The sequence below is a fragment of the Gracilinanus agilis genome, chromosome 1, assembly GCF_016433145.1.
Source record: "Gracilinanus agilis isolate LMUSP501 chromosome 1, AgileGrace, whole genome shotgun sequence".
Classification (NCBI taxonomy): domain Eukaryota; kingdom Metazoa; phylum Chordata; class Mammalia; order Didelphimorphia; family Didelphidae; genus Gracilinanus; species Gracilinanus agilis.
Window position 1 is genome coordinate 229894352 of NC_058130.1, and position 19067 is coordinate 229913418.

General features: G+C 37.9%; 1 protein-coding gene across 2 annotated transcripts in view; it reads right to left on the reverse strand.

Moving 5' to 3' along the window:
• Nucleotides 1-19067, reverse strand: part of PALM2AKAP2 (PALM2 and AKAP2 fusion) — a 532981-nt gene that overhangs the window by 308105 nt on the left and 205809 nt on the right. For both annotated transcript variants that reach the window (XM_044660528.1, XM_044660543.1), the window contains exons 4-5: nucleotides 2699-2813; nucleotides 481-502 (exon numbers count right to left, since the gene is read on the reverse strand). In XM_044660528.1, coding sequence (XP_044516463.1) covers nucleotides 481-502; nucleotides 2699-2813 — 137 coding nt within the window. The remainder of the gene's footprint in view (nucleotides 1-480; nucleotides 503-2698; nucleotides 2814-19067) is intronic.

Genomic DNA, 19067 nt, shown 5'->3' on the forward strand with positions numbered 1-19067 from the left:
ATGCCACTAAGACTATCATCTTATATTTGCTAAGTACTTTTTTGGGAGAAGCTCAAGTAATTTGTGGGAATAGTTTAATTTGTTCCCTCTACTCGTTTGGGGGTGGGAGTGGGGTAAGGTTATTAGAGAAGGCTGCTAATTTCATTTGGCAGATCAGAAACCTTGGCCCAAAGAAGTCCATAATAACATAAGCCAAGATACAATCGCCTCCAAATAGATAATACTGTCAACTTCAAAGCCACCCTCCATCCCCCCCACAGGCTGCATGACACTGTTGCATTCCAGACACATTATTTTCTTTCACCCTAAGATGTTTCCAAACCAGTAAATCACATCTTCCCATAATAGCTACTTGTTTGTGAATCTTACTAAAGCAATACTGTTCCCTCCGACTCAACAAATTTGCAGTTCATCTGATAATCATCTAAACAGTTCTTTTCATTTTTTTTTTTTAAGCAAGCAGCAAAAGAAAACACTTACCTCCATCCGTATTGGAAAAGCTCTGTGAAAACAAAAGTAGGACAAGCCATTACATTTCTGAAGAACATCAGGGCTTTTCATTTAATCCTGACTTCTCTAGATTCCCTATGTGCCCCAGATGCAGAATTTTAATGGAAGCTAGCATTTGGCAGATGCTCTCCCCCCAGGAATTAATTCCAATGAGCAAGCTATGTTGTTTTCGTTTGTTTGATGTTCAGACTGGGTCTCCTTCCTTTTTGCCTGGGCTAGAAGTGCCCTGGCTGCTCACAGGCCCAATCCAGATATGGATCAGCACAGAAGTTCTGACCTGCCCCATATTTGTGGCCTGGGCCATTCACCCCTCTCCAGGCAGCCTGGTATCCCCACTTGCTCCTTGTGGTTCACTACAGAGGTGTCGGGCTCTGAGTTAACTTCTGGTTGCCATTAGCTCTACAGTGTCCTAGAACTTCTTGACTCAAGCAATTCAGCATCTCAGCCTGCCAGGGAGCAGGGATTACGTTCGTGAGCTTCCATAAAAGACAGTGCTGTCTTACAGTGTCACGGTCAAGGTACGATTCTGTCTGAGAGACTGACGTGGCTTGGAACTGAACGCCCCTAATGGTTTCAAACTAGCCTACGAATGCTCCCACTTATTTCATTTTTGGTTGTGACAGTTAAGCTCCATGAGCAATAATATCTGAACACACAGTTCATTAGAAGCAAATAACACTCACACAAAGTCCCTTCGATATACATTTGCATGGGCCTACATATAAAATAGTCATTGTTCTTCATGCAAATCAAGCATAAATAGCAAAAATTTTACATAAATGGTTACTTTATTTTTACAAAGTCTAGTCAAGCATTTTTTTCTTTTTCTTTTCCTTTTTAAAAAAACCTCTTATCTTCTGTCTTAGAATCAATACCAGGCAGAAGAGTGGTAAAGGCTAGGCAATGGGGGTTAAGTGATTTGCCCAGGGTTACTACTCAGCTAGGAAGTGCCTAAGGCCAGGTTTGAACCCAAGACCTCCCATCTCCAGGCCTGGCTCTCAATCCACTGAGCCACCAGGCTCAATTTAAGCATTTTTGAGGATCAATGGAATTGGTGAAGTGGCTGCAAAACCTCTTTGTACTTTTTAAAAGGGGTTACTCCTGACCTGCATGTTTTGAGAGCCAAAGACTAAAAACTTTCCTTTATCTTCCTTCTCTGTAGCCAGGGACTACATCAGAGGTGAAAGGAACAAAGTAATGTTATTTAAGGAAAAGGTCCCTTGCATTTGTATATCTTCCTCCCATTGCCCAAAATTTCACTAATTGGATTGATAAAGAAATTAACCTGGAAAGGCAAAGAGGGAGGTAAAACTAAAAACCTCACTTATAGTTTTAAAAGCAATATTCATTTATGACTTATTGTGGGTCTATTTGATGAGTCTACTTTAGTAGAAGAGAAACATGAGACGCTTTCCTGGGAATTTGAAGAGGAAATAATTAGGAGTAATTTGGGACATTTTTTCTTGGCTATTTGTGGAAGGGCATCTCAGGGTCAATCCAGTAGAGAGCTCTGGACAGTCAGAGGGAAGCAGAGGGGTGCTGAATTTAAGGGGCCAAGGCTGACAGAAGGACAACCTTGGTCTACCTTATAATTCTGCCATTTGGTCTATCCTCCTGCCCCAAAGGATGCTGTGATTTCACTCCCCAGAACTATCATTTTGCTTTGCTCCCTGAAGAATGGAAAAGTGGGTCATATTTAATTTCTTCAAAGAGAGTTGTTTTGGGGAGATGTTAAAAAGGTGGGGTTGGATCTAATGATCATCGAGGTCCTTATTGCTTTAACTAGCTAGATCTGAATCCTCTAGGAATACATATTATCTGAATTCAAATAAATGTTGCTAATGAGCTACAACTCTGATATATTTATTAAGGCTGGTCAAGCCAGACCACTACTGTAAAATATTTTGCTAATAACAATTAATATAATTGAATTTTTTGAACACGTTTGTGTCAATTCAGTCTTTTCACCGATATAGACTGGCTTTCCCATCACACACTCATAATGGGTGAGTACTATATTACTATATTTCTTTACTATAATAATTAAATGACATTGAAGGTTGTCTATCACTTGGGTGTTTTTGAAGGGGATTAATGGCAGCCTCTGAGATTCATTCCAACTCCGAGATTCCATGATTCCATAATTCTTTCTGGATGTATAAATTCTTAGAAATTATATTTTCTTCACCTTTTGAAAATCCTTGAAAGATTTTTCTGTTTCCTTTAGTTTCTCTAGGATGATTTGCTCTTTGGCAGATATCTGGGATTCTTCACTTTCTAGTGTCTGTATTTCCTGCTCCAGCCTAGAAAACACACAAAGGTCAGGTTACTCTGTCATCCTGTTATATATTAAAAAGAGAGCAACTTCAACTTCTTGGGTGAGTGGAGTTGCTTTCTCGATTCATCAGTCTTACATTTCAGTGAATTGCCAGGCTAACCATCATTATTGGCATTTAAATAACATTTCAAACTGGGAAAAAAATCCTTTACATAGATGTCGTTTGATCCTCACAAGAACCCTAGAACTGGGTGTTATTCTTTCCCTCATTTTGCAGATGAGCAAATTGTGGCAGAAAGAAATTAAGTGAGTTGCCCAGCTTTTTAAGTGGCTCAGGTAATAAGTGTCCAAGGTAGGATTTTAATTCAAGTTTTCTTGAATCTAAGTCTAGAGGTTTATCCAGTATACCATCTAGCTGCTTCGTCTTCTTTTACACATGCACATTTATCCTTCAGTAAAGTTTTACTCATGCCTCATCATTGCACACAGTGGAGCACTGGTTATTTTTTTTCTTTTTTCAAAGCCCTTACCTTCTGACCTAGAATCAATATTAAGTATTGGTTCTAAGGCAAAAGAGCAAGAAGGACTAGAAAACTGGGGTTGAATGTCTTGCTCAGAATTACACTGCTAGGAAGTATCTTAGGGGAGATTTGATCCCAGGTCTGGCTCTCTATTCCCTGAGTCACTTACCTGCCCCATGAGCATTGGTTTGTAAAGACTATGCCAGCAAAATATAAGCTCAGACAGGTCCCATAAAATGGGAAAAGGTGTAAGTATGGCCCCAGTGATGGATTGTGTCATTGTTATCCAAATACCAATCTAGAGAAGTTCATCTCTATTTGCAAAAGGAAATAATGTTTGGCCACAGCAAATAGGAATTTTTTTTAAACCTTTACCTTCTGTCTTGGAACCCTATTGGTTCCAAGGCAAAAGAGTAGTAAGGGTATGCAATAGGGGTTAAGTGACTTGCACAGGGTCATATAGCTAGGACGTGTCTGAGTCCAGATTTGAACCCAGGACCTACCGTCTCTAGGCCTGGCTTTCAATCCACTGAGCCACCTAGTTGCCTCCTAACTAGGAATTTTGATGTACTATGGTGTAATGATTTCTACTGGTGGAAACAGGGACCAGTGAGTCCAGATTACAGATGTTTGAGTTATAAGTTAAAATACTAAAAAGTAGAATTTTGTTGGACGGGGAAAAAAATCAGATATCTTTCTATTTGGGGGATGCATCTTGTATTGTAATTCCTGGTGCCATTCCCTCTCTCTGGTATTTCCTCCTCAAGCTCTGCTTTTCTAACTTGGATCATCTTTCAAGGTGGTAGAGAGTAACGCGGAGTCAGAAGACCTGGCTTCGAATTTTTGCCATTTATTAGTAATAGTACTTGGGCAAGTCATATGATATTTCCAAACTTTTGTTTCTTTATAAGATGGGAATAATAATGCCTGTGCTTCCTACCTCACAAGAGTGAGAGGAAGTCTCTTGAAAGGGCTTAGTAAATTACAAAATTAAGTTCTTATTATTACTATTAGAGTTGAGGTTAAATGCCATTTTCTTCCCTGATTTTCCTAACTGGAAATAATCTTTTGAATAACTCTAAGTTCAGAAGAAACCTTATAACTTTTTATTTTCAGGTTCACATTCTAATTTTTTAATGTAAATTAAAATTAGCAATTTATCCCTCACTCAAGAAGCATTTATGAAATGTCTTTACTATGTATTCGAGGCATCCTGAGAGAATGGAAAGAGAGTTGGCCTTGGAACCAGGAAGAGCTGAGTTCAACTCTTACCTCTGATACATATTTGCCCTGTTATCCTGAGCAAGGCTATTAATTTTTTGGGTGCTCTCAAAGACTCAAATAGAAAGTGATGGCCTACATTGGTAGAGGAAGTTTTCTCACTTGGGAATTCCCAATGCCAATGAAATCACATATTCATTCCCTATCTCTATCCCTATGTACTTATACTAAACAGTGAGAAAACATTGGTAAAGTATTTTGCGAACCTTAAAAGTTTCTATGGGCAGCTGGGATAGAGTACCTGACATGGGGTCAGGAAAATTCCTTTTCCTGAGTTCATATCCAACCTCAGACATTTACTGACTTTTTTTTTTAAGAAAAAAAATTTAAGATGCCATTAGATAAACAAAAAATTATAACATGTTTGAATGAAATGAACACAGCTAGAAGTTTTTCAACTGACTCTCATTAAGGGAAAATGGTCATGGCTTATACTCAAACTTACTATTTTGAAACAACGTAAGTACTTTTAAAGATGATTGAAGAATTTCTCCTCTCCTTCTCTTCCCTCTCCTCTGCCCAGTTCCCTACCCCATATCAAACAAAATTCACTTAACTCTGTTTGCCTCAGTTACCTCATCTGTAAAATAAGCCGAGGAAAGAAATAACAAATCACTCCAGTATCTTTGCCAAGAAAATCCCAAATGAGGTCATGATGAGCCAGACATTACTGAAAAACGACTGAACAACAAAAAAGTTCTGTATAAATGTTAGCTGTTAACATCTTCATTATTATTATTACTAATTGGTAAGAATGAAAAGAAAGGTAAAAACAATTTCTGCCATCAAGGAATATCTATTCTAACAAAGGAGATGACATATAAATAACTAGATAACTAAAAGATATATGCAGAGTCCATGGAAGTTGATCTCAGGAGGGTAGGCATTACAAGGGGGATGGGGAAAGGCCATATTATCTTCTCCATTAGACTGTAACCTCTGTGATGGGAGGAGTTATTTTTTTGTATCCTCTTACAACACTTAGTAGAGTGCCTTACATATAATAGTAAATGCTTGTTGAATAAATGATTGTCAAGGAAAGAATGAATGGACTGGATTTCCTTTTGACTCTTCATACATATAACTTTCATTTGAAGCAAAATTCATTTTTAGTTAAAAGAGAAAATATTCTCTAAAGCAAGATTACTTAACTCAAAAAATATTTTTTGGCCTCACCGACCTCTCTGGCAATCTGATGAATTTTATGGGATTCTTCTTCAGAATAATGATTTTAATGGATAATAACAATAATAGCTAGTGACTCTCTGGTGCTTTAAGGCCTGCAAAACACCTTGCAAATATTATTTCATTTGATCCTCGCAACAACCTTGTGAAATAGGTGCTATTGTTATTTTCCTTTTACAGATGAAGAGACGGAGGCATAAAGAGTGATTTACCCAAGGACACCGAACTCAAGTCTTCCTGACTTCAAGTCTAGTATTGTGCCAACTAGCCGTCTCAGATAAAACATATCTTTTCAAAAGGAAATAAATTACACTGAAAGATACAGATCAAATAATTTTTTAAGTTCACAGATCTTAAGGACTTCTGGATGAGAGATAAATTACCGTACATATCAGCACTCCTAGTATTTTATTCAATGGAATGAAGAAAGGATTTAGCTCTCAGGAAAAACCTGCTCCCAAGAGCCCCAAGTTTGTTCTACAGAAGTCTCCAGGAATGATAGTGAGATACATCTAAGAGTGATGGAGACTAACAGGACCATGGGAGCAGAGACTGCATTGAAGGCCAGGATCAGTTGATTTGAAGTATTGATTGACTTTGATCAACTGCATTTGTCTGTTTCTATTTTACTTTAGTTTTTATTATGATGGATGATTCGCTGCATAAGAGGGGGCTAAGGAAACTATTTAGACATGAAGATGACAAAGGGTGCCAAAAAAAATTTAAGGGAAAAAACAATGAACATACTAGTGTTCCTGTTCCTCTTCCTCCTCCTCCTCCTCCTCACCTAGGTGGTAAATTAGATAGAGAATTGGGCCTGGAATCAGAAAGACCTGAGCTCAAATCTAACTTCAGACATTAACCAGCTGTGTCACTATGAGCAAGTCACTTAACCCTGTTGGCCTTGGTTTCCTCATCTGTTAAATGAGCTAGAAAATAATATGGCAAACCATTCCAATATGTTTGCCAAGAAAACCCTAAATGGGGTTATGAAGAGTTGGATATGACTGCAAAAGACTTAAAAACTACTACTATTAATAGCTGGTATTTTTATGCTGCCTACCATGTGTTAGTGCTTTACAAATATTATCTCATTTAATTCTCAGCACTCCCAGAATTCTATCAATCATCTATCAATTTACATATTTTCTATCAATTTTATCACAATAAAATATGTATTACATATAATAATATATTCTAAAACATTATATCATAATTTAGAATATTTGTGTTATTGATATATGATCACATATGGTATTAATATATAGTATTATTGCCATATTTTAAATATGTGTTCTATATATTTTTATATATACTACATGTTCATGTATGTTTGTATATTACTATATTACTGGAAGGTATATGTTATTATTAAACTCATTTTACAGATTAGGAAACTGAGTGACTTGCTGTAGGTAACACAACTAGTAAGAGACTGAATTTGAACTCAGATCTTCCTTTCTCCAAAACCAGCGCTCTGTCCATTGTACCACCCAGATGTCCTTTATTATTGTTAAATGTCTGCCTTGTACAAGGCATTTTGTTAAGCCCTAGAGTTATTCAAAGAAAAAGAAACCAACCATCCATATCCTTCCAGAGATGACAAGTCTATATTTACACAACTATAAAAGAAACTAACAATTGGGGTGACCAGGAAGTGTTTCAGCAAGGAGGTGGCTCCTAGATTGAGACTAGAAAAAAAGATAAATATTCTGAGAGGTGGATAAACTTTTCAGACATAGGGGATAACCACTCTTAATAACTAGCTTTCTGGAGGGGAGGGAATCGGGGTATATAGGCATGGTGCATTTTTAAGTTTAATCTGAATCATTATCATTTTTTTCTTCATCATTTTCTTACATCTAGACCATCTCAGCAATAAATCAAGCCTTAATTTATAGCATTTGTTGATTTCTAGAGTAAAAATGGCTCACAAAAAAAAATCACCAACTGGGTTTCTCTGATAGATAAGAACTAGCTCCAGCACATGGTCAGAGATAGCTTAGATTAATGTCTTGAGGACAGAGGATGAAGCATCGTTTGGGGAACTTGTAGTCCAGTTTGGCTAGGAACAGATTTCAGGAAAGGCAATCAGAACAAGGAGAGAAAGGTAAGACAGACTGTAGAAAGCCTCATTTTTCAGGTTATGGAAGAGATATTTTGATTTTAGTTAGTTAATGTTTCTAAAAAGCAAAAGTGTTTCCAATTTACGACAACTTTGGTGAGACAGTTTAACACAAATAATGGGAATTGGAAGTTCTTTCCTTGGGATTGGCGGTGTCCATATTTATTAGAATAGGATTACAGCCCATGGCTGAGCCTGATCAGAATGGCAGAGAGACAGAAGGAGGTGCCTCCTCTCTCCCAGTGTCCCTGCTTGGACAAGCAGGGATCTTGGCTGAGATCTCAATCAGCATCGCATGAACCATGGTGAATTTCTTTGTCTGCATGAGACAAAGGGGAGACTTGGCAGATTTTTTTTTTTAAAGATGTCACCCGTGCACATTATTAAGCAAATCCTGGAGTTATATGAAAATAGTACCATCACATTGTAAAATTAGAAAAATGAAGGGATAAGAAAGGTAAGCATTTAATCAAAGTTTATACTCTTTCCTTATCTTTTAGGCTGATCTATTCTCTTTGATTCATGATATAGTACTACTTCATTCATCTAGCACTGTCTAAAAATGATGTGTTCCATAAAGCAAATCTCTGTAATAAATTAAGTTTATTCTTTAAAAAATCTTTAATCACCTTGGATAGAAAATGTCTTGGAAAGTTCCTTGATTGTAGATTATATTGACCCATCTTTAACTTTTTCTTGATTGCAATGTCATCATATGAATCAAATATATATATTTTTTATTTTTTTTTAATCCTTAACTTCTGTGTATTGGCTCCTAGGTAGAAGAGTGGTAAAGGTGGGCAATGGGGATCAAGTGACTTGTCCAGGGTCACACAGCTGGGAAGCATCTGAGGCCAGATTTGAACCTAGGACCTCTTGTCTCTAGGCCTGACTCTCAATCCACTGAGCTACCCAGCTGCCTCCAGAATATTTTTTTAATTGACATTTTTGTAACCATCATCAGAAATATCAAAAAAAAGATACAACATAAATAATATTCCATAATTACATTGTACTCTTATGTTTTATTGCAACAAAGCCATCATTATCAATTAGCTTGTAATTTTAAAAAATGATACCTTATAACCATAATCAGAAATATACAAATAAATAAAATATACAATATTTCATAATTTCATTGTTCTTTCATATTGTATTGCATACTGAGCTATATAAGACTATCTGTCCCTACCATAAGTGAATAATCTCTTTTAATAATTTTTTAAAATTTCCTTTCAGGCTGCCAGCTATCACTTCTTCCTGTTTGCAAGATGCCTACATCTAGTAGTTTCCCCAGGTCTCCCTGGCCATTTCCTAGTTTGTTATTTCTAAGCTATGGTAGGCTGGAAAACCTGAGGAATGAAGTAAAATATGTGAATTTTTAGTGCATTGGTTTAATATCTGTTTTTGCTATCCATTCACTAATTACTCATTCTTAGAGATGTTCTGGGAATATAAGAAGAAAAACAATAGTATCCACATCAAAATAGCACAGGATAAATCTCTTAAATTGTAGATGGAAGGGAAATCATGGGTCCTTGAAATACTAATCATTGATTTAACCCAACTAATCTCTGATGCCTCATCATGGAAAGCTGGTAGCTCTGAGTTTTCAAAATCTATGCAGTTGGAAAGGAGAAGGAAAATATGGGCAAAATGCTGATCACATCATCCAGCAAAGCCACATAATAGTTCTTTCTTGCTCCTCAGGATTTCTTTGTTGCAAGGGAGAATTCAACTCCTGGCCTCAGGGTTGGTGGGGGTGGTGGGATAAGTAGATGTCTATAAATGATTGTCATGTAAAATCAAAGGGCATAAATAAAATGTATGCTGAATTTTTAAAAAGTAGATGACACAGACCTAGAGAGAGGAGTTCCTAGGTTCAAACCCGGCCTCAGCCACTTCCCAGCTGTGTGACCCTGGGCAAGTCACTTGACCCCCATTGCCCACCCTTACCAATCTTCCACCTATGAGACAATACACCGAAGTACAAGGGTTTAAAAAAACAAAACAAAACAAAAAAAAACCTAATCGTCTCATAAATACAAAATTTGGATAATAAACAAGGTGAATTGGAAATTTTAAAAAAAAAGTAGATGACAAACAAAGTGTTCTAAATATATCAGGTTTAGTTGTTTTTTTTTTTAATTTTTTTTTTTAAAACCCTTAACTTCTGCGTATTGACTTATAGGTGGAAGAGTGGTAAGGGTAGGCAATGGGGGTCAAGTGACTTGCCCAGGGTCACACAGCTGGGAAGTGTCTGAGGCCAGATTTGAACCTAGGACCTCCCGTCTCTAGGCCTGACTCTCAATCCACTGAGCTACCCATCTGCCCCCTATTAGGTTTAGTTTTAACAATTTAAAGACTACGGATTTGGGGGAAAAATACACACCCAAACAGGAGCACACATCTATATGTGATTTTATAATCTACCATGTCCTTGGAACAAGTATACCAATTGTCCACACAGTGACAATTTAGGTACAAGTGATCCTAATTTTACATTTAAGAAAACCGAAACTAATTTAAGATTGTTCCAGATTGTCCACCTAGTAAATGAGGGAGCTGTGATGTTAACCCAGGGCTTCTGTTTCCAAAGCAAAGGACTTTTTTCCCCCTATTCTGGATAATATGAAAGATATGACTACTTTGGATTATACCTTTGCTTCTCTCTCTAATTACTCTCCCTCCCAAGTTAGTCTAACCTAAAATGAAAGCACAAAGACGTTTCCATTTTACCCAGAAACAATCTTACATTTACAGTGTGTCTAGAAACTAGACTAGAGCAACCCTGTCAACCCTATTTTGATGGAGAGAATAAATCTTAGAATGGTAGTTAGGCTACAGAGTGGTGAGAGAAGGGAAAGAGACAGAATTGGAGGGAGGAAGGGAGAAGGCAGTAATAAATACCTAGGTGTCTATTAATTAATACATTAATATTAGGCATTAAATAATAATTATAACAATAAATAAGAGACATTAAATGTCTGTGAGCCTGTTAATTAATAAAATAATGATAGACATTAATTAATATGATTAAAATAGTGATTAATAATGGGTATTAATAAATACTTATGTGATACTTCCTATCTGCGTAACCCTGGGGAAGTCAATATCTCCCCCTCGAATGCATTAGCATCAGAAGACCCACAAAGTACTTTGAAAATCCTAAAGCATTACAGAAACGTTAGCTGTTGTTAATATTATTGTCAAGTCCAAGGAATTTTTTTAATCTAATATTTCAGGATCATTTCCTAGATTGATCTTGGCTACCTGGATCAGGAATAATCTGAGCATGGGATTACACCCGGAGGCATCTTTAGCCTTTTACTCTGGCATCTATGAGTTCCTCTCTGCCATCTTCTTGGCACAGATTTACAGTTTCCATAAGCTGTCTGAGTTGAAGCTTCTTTCAAAAACTGAAATGGAAGGAGGGCTTCTCAGGGTGAAGTATTTTTCCTAACATTCACAGGTTTTCTTAATATATTTTTTTCCAATTTGTGGTTACTCCTCATGGGTCATGAAGACAAAAGTGTGTGCTCCCTACTGCATCCCTAAATTCATGTTATGACACCTTTCTGAGAATATCTTAGGGATATACAAAATAAGGGAAAAAATCCTCTTTGTGTACAAGTTAGCAACAATTCAGTGAGTCTCTTTTGGAGCAAATACTAGGAAAAAATCCTTCTCTCTGCAACTGGGAGGTATGGGTTTATTCTTTGGGTAATATGGAAAATGAGGCACAGAAAAGTCAGGTCAGTTTTATGATAGGTGGAAGTAGGAGTATGAATTCTTTAAAAAAAATCCTTACTTATGTCTTAGAGTCAATATTAAGTATTGGTTTCCAAGGAAGAAGAGTGGTAAGGGCTAGGCAATTGGGATTAAGGGATTTGCCCAGGGTCACACAGCTAGGAAAGGTCGAAGTTCAGATTTGATCCTTCTAACTCCAAGCCTGGCACTCCATCCACTGAGCCAACTAGCTACTACAGAAGTACTAATTCTTAATATCTAGTGTTTCCATCACTCACTGAGTGGATGGACAATTTGAATATTTGGCAGGAAAAAACAGTATCCGCCAGTTTGCTTTTTCCACTGTTAGAGGAAGAGGTCAGAACAGATTATCTCAAAGAGCCTTTTCACATTAAACCTTTTGGGAATGATCCTAGCTCTCATTCAATAGATTGCTTCAAGGTTTATAAAGCACTTCACAAATACCACTTTGCTTTATCCTTACAACAATCATGGTGCTATTATTACCTCCACTTATAGATGAGGAAACGGAGGCAGACAGATGAAATGACTTGTCCAAGGTCCTACAGTTAGTGGATCTCTAATTGGGTTCTAGATTTGAATTTAGGTCTTCTTGACTTCTGGTCCAGCTTTCTTTCCACTGTGTCACTTGGCAGTGACAGGGACTAGCCTGTGTTTCCATTGCTATAAAGAATTCCTCAGCTAATGACAAAACATCACCTTACTGATGCATTTGTTTATGGCTTATGGTCTTAGAAAGTTGCATGGAAGTTAAAGGACTTTTGGACCCAGGGCTTCTTCATTCTGAAGGCAGATCTTTGTCCCCTGCAATGTTCTATGTTCTTTCTAGCATAGGGTCATATAGTAATGTGGGCAAGCAAGGTGGTGAAGCTGATGAAGTGCCAGGCCTAGAGAGTCAGGAAAACCTGAATTCAAATCCAGACTCAGGCACTTCTTAGCTGTGCACCTCTGGGCAAGTCACTTAATCTTATTTGCCTCAATTTCCCTATCTGTTAAATGAGTTGTAGAAGGAAATGGCAAACCTCTCCAGTATTTTTGCCAAGAAACCCCAAACGGTGTCCCAAAGAGTCAGCCCACAACTAAAACAACTGAACAACAATGAAAAGTATAGCCGTAGTCTTTAAAAAAACCCACCAAAAAAACCTTACCTTCTGTCTTAGAATCCATATTATGTATTGGTTCCAAAGCAGATGAGCAATAAGGGCTAGGCAATGGGAGGTTAAGTGACTTGCCCAGGGTCACACAGCTAGGAAGTGTCTGAGGTCATATTTGAACCCAGAACCCTTCTGTCTCTAGGCCTAGCTCTCAATCCACTGAGCCATGCAGCTTCTCCCTTTTGTTGTTTTTTCCTGGTCCAACTTATCTATCTAATCTCTCTTTAAGGTTTTAGAGATTTGGGTCAGTGATAGTGAGAAACTGAGAAGAAAGAGAGAAGAGAAAAGCAAAGAAACAAAAACCTTCAAGATAACTGGGACAAAAACTTTTCTCCAAAAATTGAAGGGGCTAATAAAGCACAGAGTTTACATAGGAGAAAATCCATTCTATTTAAATGACAGGTTATTCTCTAAATATATCTGTAGACATTAAACATCTGGATGTTGGGCCAACTCTTGGTGTAGTCCATTGGATTAAATTGGGGGTTAAATTTTTGTGGGCCATGGACCCTTTTTCAGAAAACACACTTAAAAATAATGGAAGAAAATGCTAAATATCAATTAGAGGTTAGTGAAAATGAAGATATACCTTTTTTTTTCATCTAAGCTCAGGGAAACCCTGAAATCTATCCTTGGGCCCCTTGGGGAGTCTATAGACTCTCTAGATTAAGAACACCTGGGTGAGATGACTATCTAATTTCAGGAAGCTTGGGCTCCAGGACTGAACAGCTCCCCCAAGAGCAAGTGATTCTGGGGTTGACAGATTCTCCCAACAGGAAAGATGTGCCATTGCTTTTGAGTTTCCTGACCCAAATCCCAGATTCCAAAGATCGAGAGCAGGGGATAATTGCAATACAATCTTAAGCCTTGAGAAGTCAAATGGATATTTTCAGTGCTAAAAATAAAGACTCGGAAGGATAAGCAATTTACACAGAAGGTTAATTTAGTCTCTGGGATGATGTGACAAGAATGCATAATAGCCTATCTTGTTTAATTAATTTCTTCAGAGCTGAGAGAAAAATTTAAAAGTGAAGGGAGGAGGGGTGGAATATTGTAGGTGTGTAGGTTTAAGTCCCTGGTCAACATGGTCATCGGCAAGACCAAATGGCCTTTAAAATCCCCACCAAACCTTAATATTGTAACCTGAAAATGACCTAACCCTCTCATTTATAGACAAATGAATAACTAAAGCTTTTTATATGTGCTTACTATGAGGCAACGGCGCTAAACTTTGGGGATATGAAAAGTCAATTCCTCCTGTAAATGAGCTTGTATTTCTGTCAACAGGTGGGGGTATTATTAATGTTCACTAATAATATGTATTATTATTATCCTCATTTTATAGCTAAGAAGGTGTTGTGTGCAGATGCAAAGCATGGAATCCCTGCAAAGGTACAGGGAGACCCTACCCAAAGTTCTCCAGGGGGGTCCCCTGGAATTCTGGGTGAGGCTTTGAGAGATTCAGAGGCTTGCTCATGGTCGAATAGCTAGTGAGAGTATAAGGCTATATTCCGACTCAGATCAATTGACTGGAAATCTAGCATTCTATCTCTTACACCACCAGCTGGTTGAATCGGCTCTATTATGAAAAATAAAAACAAAAACAAAACTCTACTCTTTGTTTTTGTCCTAGGGCTAAATGGCATTGTGGGGGTAGGCCAGAGTTCCACTGCTGGGCAATCTGATTCTGTTAGTGATTTTGCAATGAGGGGACCCAAATGGCTGAAGTGTTGGATCTGGAATCAGAAAGACCTAAGTTTGAATCCTTAGACTTGGTTATCCTTATAATGCTTACTTAGTAAGTGCCTTGGATATTTTCTAGCTTTGTGACCTGGGGCAAGTCATTTAATCTCTCTGGCTTTGGTTTCTTCTTCTGTAAAATTAGGGGGTGGTTTCTTGGGTCTTTTCCAGATCTAAATCTATGATCCCATGATTATAGAAATAAGCAATTCAGTTATTATTCTAAACCAATCCTAATCCATTCTTATTCTGAGTATAAAAATCCTATCATGGCTTCCCTTCTCCTCAATCTATTTTTTAAAACACCTTCACTATCAAAACAGCTGTCATTATTCTTTCTTGTATACAACAATACTTTTTGTTGTCTGATCATTTTTCAATTGTATCTCACTCTCCAAGACCCCAATTGGAGTTTTCTCAGCAAAGACACTAGAGTGGTTTGCCATTTCTTCTCCAGTTAATTTTATAGATGAGGAAACTGAGGCAGAGTTGAGTGACTTGTCCAGGATCACTCAGCTATTAAGTATCTGAGGCCAGATTTGAACTCAGGAAGATGAATCTTCCTGACTCCAGGCCTGGTACTCTATCTACTGTGCCCCCTAACTGGAAAGTCATTAAAAATAATTTGAAAAAAGGAAGCTTCTCAAGTGTCTCGACTTGCCACCAAATATGAGCAGCACTACCATAGACATCATGGATCTTGGAGAAAGAGACGGTTCTAGGGATGTGCTTGGTTGCCTTTTTTACCAAATCACAAAAAAATAAAAATCACTTTGGGTCCATTGTTTGTACTTAAAATATGGGCTATGATGTAAACCCTGTTTGCTTCAGTTTTCTCATCTTTAAAATGTGCTAGACTAGAAAGAAATGCCAAACACTCCAGAATCTTTGTCAAGAAAATCCCAAAATGAGTTATAAAGAATCAGACATGACTGAAAAACAATTCAACAACATCATCTGGATGGTTTCACAGTGTCTACATTCTAGTGGTATTCCAGTCCCCAATGCTTGCGTAATTAGAGGATGTTTTGGGCCAGCAGACATATGGTAAAATCTTACTATGATGCCTCATCATTGTGTGGAATGAGCCTGGTTTCTTGAAAGCAATTCTGGTGGGTCCCATCAAGATGGTAGGTCCATCCAGCTGAAAAGGCTTTGAGGATTGCCCTAGTGAAAGAATAAATGCTACTTTTTCCAGGAACCAGATTCACTAAGTTCAGAGCGAAAGCTAAGCTTCTCAGAAACAGCTTGACCACAGGCTGATTAATTTTTTATTCAGAGAAATTCGTGAAGTCAGAAGGTATTCTAAGGTGTTGCACCTGCCTTGGGAAAAGGATTAGTGCATGATACCACTGGCTGCTGGTCAAATAGGCAGGCTTTCAGGTTTCTTTTTCTGCTTAAATTTCTCTTTCCCAGGAATTATTTTCTCTTAGCTCGTGTGGACACCTTCAAGGGTTAAGAATAGTTACTGGAAGTTTCTTCCAGTGTTTTCCCCTTGGGTGCCTTCTTTTAGGAGATATGACAACAATCATGAGAATACTCTCAAGATTTTTTCATCTATGTCTCCTTTGGGGAATAAAAATCCTTTGGCTGTAGAGTGGGGTTGGCTGGCTGGTGTTGAAGCAATATCCTGCTTTTTTTTTGCTACAAACCTTTGATTTGTGAGACCTATATCACACTGTAAACAGCATGAAATTGGGGCTCCAGGGCAGCTATATTAAATGGGGCTGCCATCTTAGAGCTAGAGGAAATGGATCATGGAGCTGCTAATTTCCATGAGATCCCACAAATCCTTTAAAAACATCTTGAACCTTATAACTCTCTCTTTCCATTGCTCCCCATGGCCCCAAGGAAAAAATATGAAATCCTCTCAGCCTGGCATATAAAACATTATACAATATGGCTCCCACTTGCCTATTTTAATTTAAATTTATATGACTTTCCTTCATGCATTCTTCATTATGGTCAACCCAATCAGCGGGCAGTTGTTGGTATGTGACATTCCATTTCTTGTATATCTCTGTCTTTATACAGGGAATCTCCCAGTTCTGGGATGTTCTCCTGACTCATCATTACTTCTCCAAATCCTGAGATTCTTTTGAGGTATGGCACAGGTTCTGCCTCATATTCCAAGCCTTTCCTAATTCTCCAAGTAATTAGTGCTTTCCCAAATTATGGGTCTCCTGGATCACTGCCTTGTGAAGGCTGATGGGATTAAGGAGCTATGTCATGCCAGGTTAGCCAAGACTGCCAGGACATCATGGAAGAGTTCTGACAAAAGGTGTGCTCCTTGGGAGAAGGAAATGGTAAAAAAACTCCAGCATTTTTTCTAAGAAAACCCAGTGGACAAAACCCAATGGTCCATGAGGTCACAAAGGGTTGGACATGATTGAAGAACAAAAATATTCTGTGGCCAGAGCAGAAGTGTCAAATTTGGACTATAAGCCTAAATAAACTAAAACACAATTGGGAAATGTTTAACAAAATAAATACAAATGCAAAACATCACAGATCAGGTTAATATGTGGTTTCTTCACTCACTCTGCAGATCAGCAAGAATTCTGTTTTTATTTGTGTTTTGACACCACTGTTGTAGAGAATACTTAAATGTGTATTGTATCTTCTTCCCTAGTGGAGGTTTTTTTTTTCTGTCCCTTTCTTTCCATCTTAAAATCAATACTGTGTATTGATTCCAAGGCAGAACAGTAAGGGCCAGCAATAGTGGGTTAAGTGACTTGCTCAAGATCAGACAGCTAGGAAGTATCTAAATCCAGATTTTTAATCTTTTTTGGTGTCATAGATCCTCTTTGGCAGTCTGATGAAACCTGCAGACCCCATCTCAGAAGAATTTTTTGAAATAATTGAAGAAAATATTAAATTTCAGTCAGAGGTTAGTGAAAATAAAGGTGTCATTTCCCCCCCATCTAAGTTCATGACATTCCAGAAATCTATCCACAAACCCTTGCTTAATAATCTCCCCCTCAGTAGACTCTAAATACTATGAGAGACTGTTTAATTTTTGTCTTTGTATAAGACATTTCCAGAAACTTATCGTCTTGTAATCTGAACCTGAAGGGGCAGTGAGGTAATGCAGTGCATACAGTGCTGGGTCTGGAACTGGAAGACTTATCTGCTGGAGTTCAAATCTGACTTCAGATACTTACAAGCTGTGTGACCCTGGGCAAATCATTTAGCCCTGTTTGCTTCAGTTTCCTTATCTGTAAAATGAGCTGGAGAAGGAAATGGCAAAGCACTCCAGTATTTTTGTCAAGAAAACCTCAAATGGGGTCACAAAGAGCCAGACAGGAATGAAAAACAACTGAACAACAAGAAAACAACACTGATCTGCTGGACAACCTGCTTCCCTTCTCCATCTTTTTTTCCCTCTTAAATGGTTTTTAAGGGAGCAGTATTGCCTGCCATCCCTAGCAGTGCTGGCTAAGGACCAGACATGGAAATTCCCAGAGTCCTCTCTGTAATGATCGTTTTCAAGAGTACCTTGAGGCTACAGCAACTTTATAAATATAAAATGAGTGGGGTATCCCGTAGCTAGATAATTCATGACTGACTTTTTGGAGAATTACTTTTATTGAATTTCTTTCTGTGATTTATTTGATGGCTGGATATTCTGAGGTGTGCCACTGATGAATTATTCTTCCATTGTGTCTCTGCCCATCGCACTGCCTGACAGCAAGCTTCCCTCTGTTATACCAATAGCCTTGGACATAATAACCCCAGCTTCTCAGGTTCATAAAGCAAGGTACTGGGAGTACCTGTCAGCTGTCATTAGATTATAGCTTCTATAATCTTGCTTGCCCTTACAAATATGAATCTTTCATTTCTTCTTTATCTTGAAGCTGGCTGTTAGCCTCTTCATTATCTGTGTCTCCCATTATTTTCTAACTGAATGAATTGTGCTAATACTATAATAGGGGTTTAACTTAGACATGCAGTTTCTTCCCACATACCAGTAGGGTATCATTGGAAATGAGAGAAAATAGTGGCAATTTTCTAAACTGTTGGAGAAAATATTTAAACGGTCAGCAAGAAATGATGTGCTCCTTTCCGTCAGGAAAAGGTCAGTTTCCTTGAAATGAGCTTCAAATTTCTCGATTCCCTTACAGACATTAACTGTTATTGCAGCAATCTGGTCTCATGCAGTCTTAGGATTTAGTTTTGGCTTTTACTTTAAATATATTTGCCATTTCTTCCTTCCTTAGTCTCCTTATGTCTTCTTCAAGTCTTCAGAATCTTATAGTATACCTCTATTTATGCTCTAAGTCAAGACAGAGACAGAGAAACAGACACACAGATAGACAGGTAGACAAAAAGAGAGACACAGACAAAGAGAAAGAGAGAGAGAAACAGAGCCAGTTAGAAAGAGACACAAAGAGAGACAAAGAGAGAGAAACAGAGAGACAGACAGAATAAGAGAGAGTGGAGAGAGAGAGAGAGAGAGAGAGAGAGAGAGAGAGAGAGAGAGAGAGAGAGAGAGAGAGAGA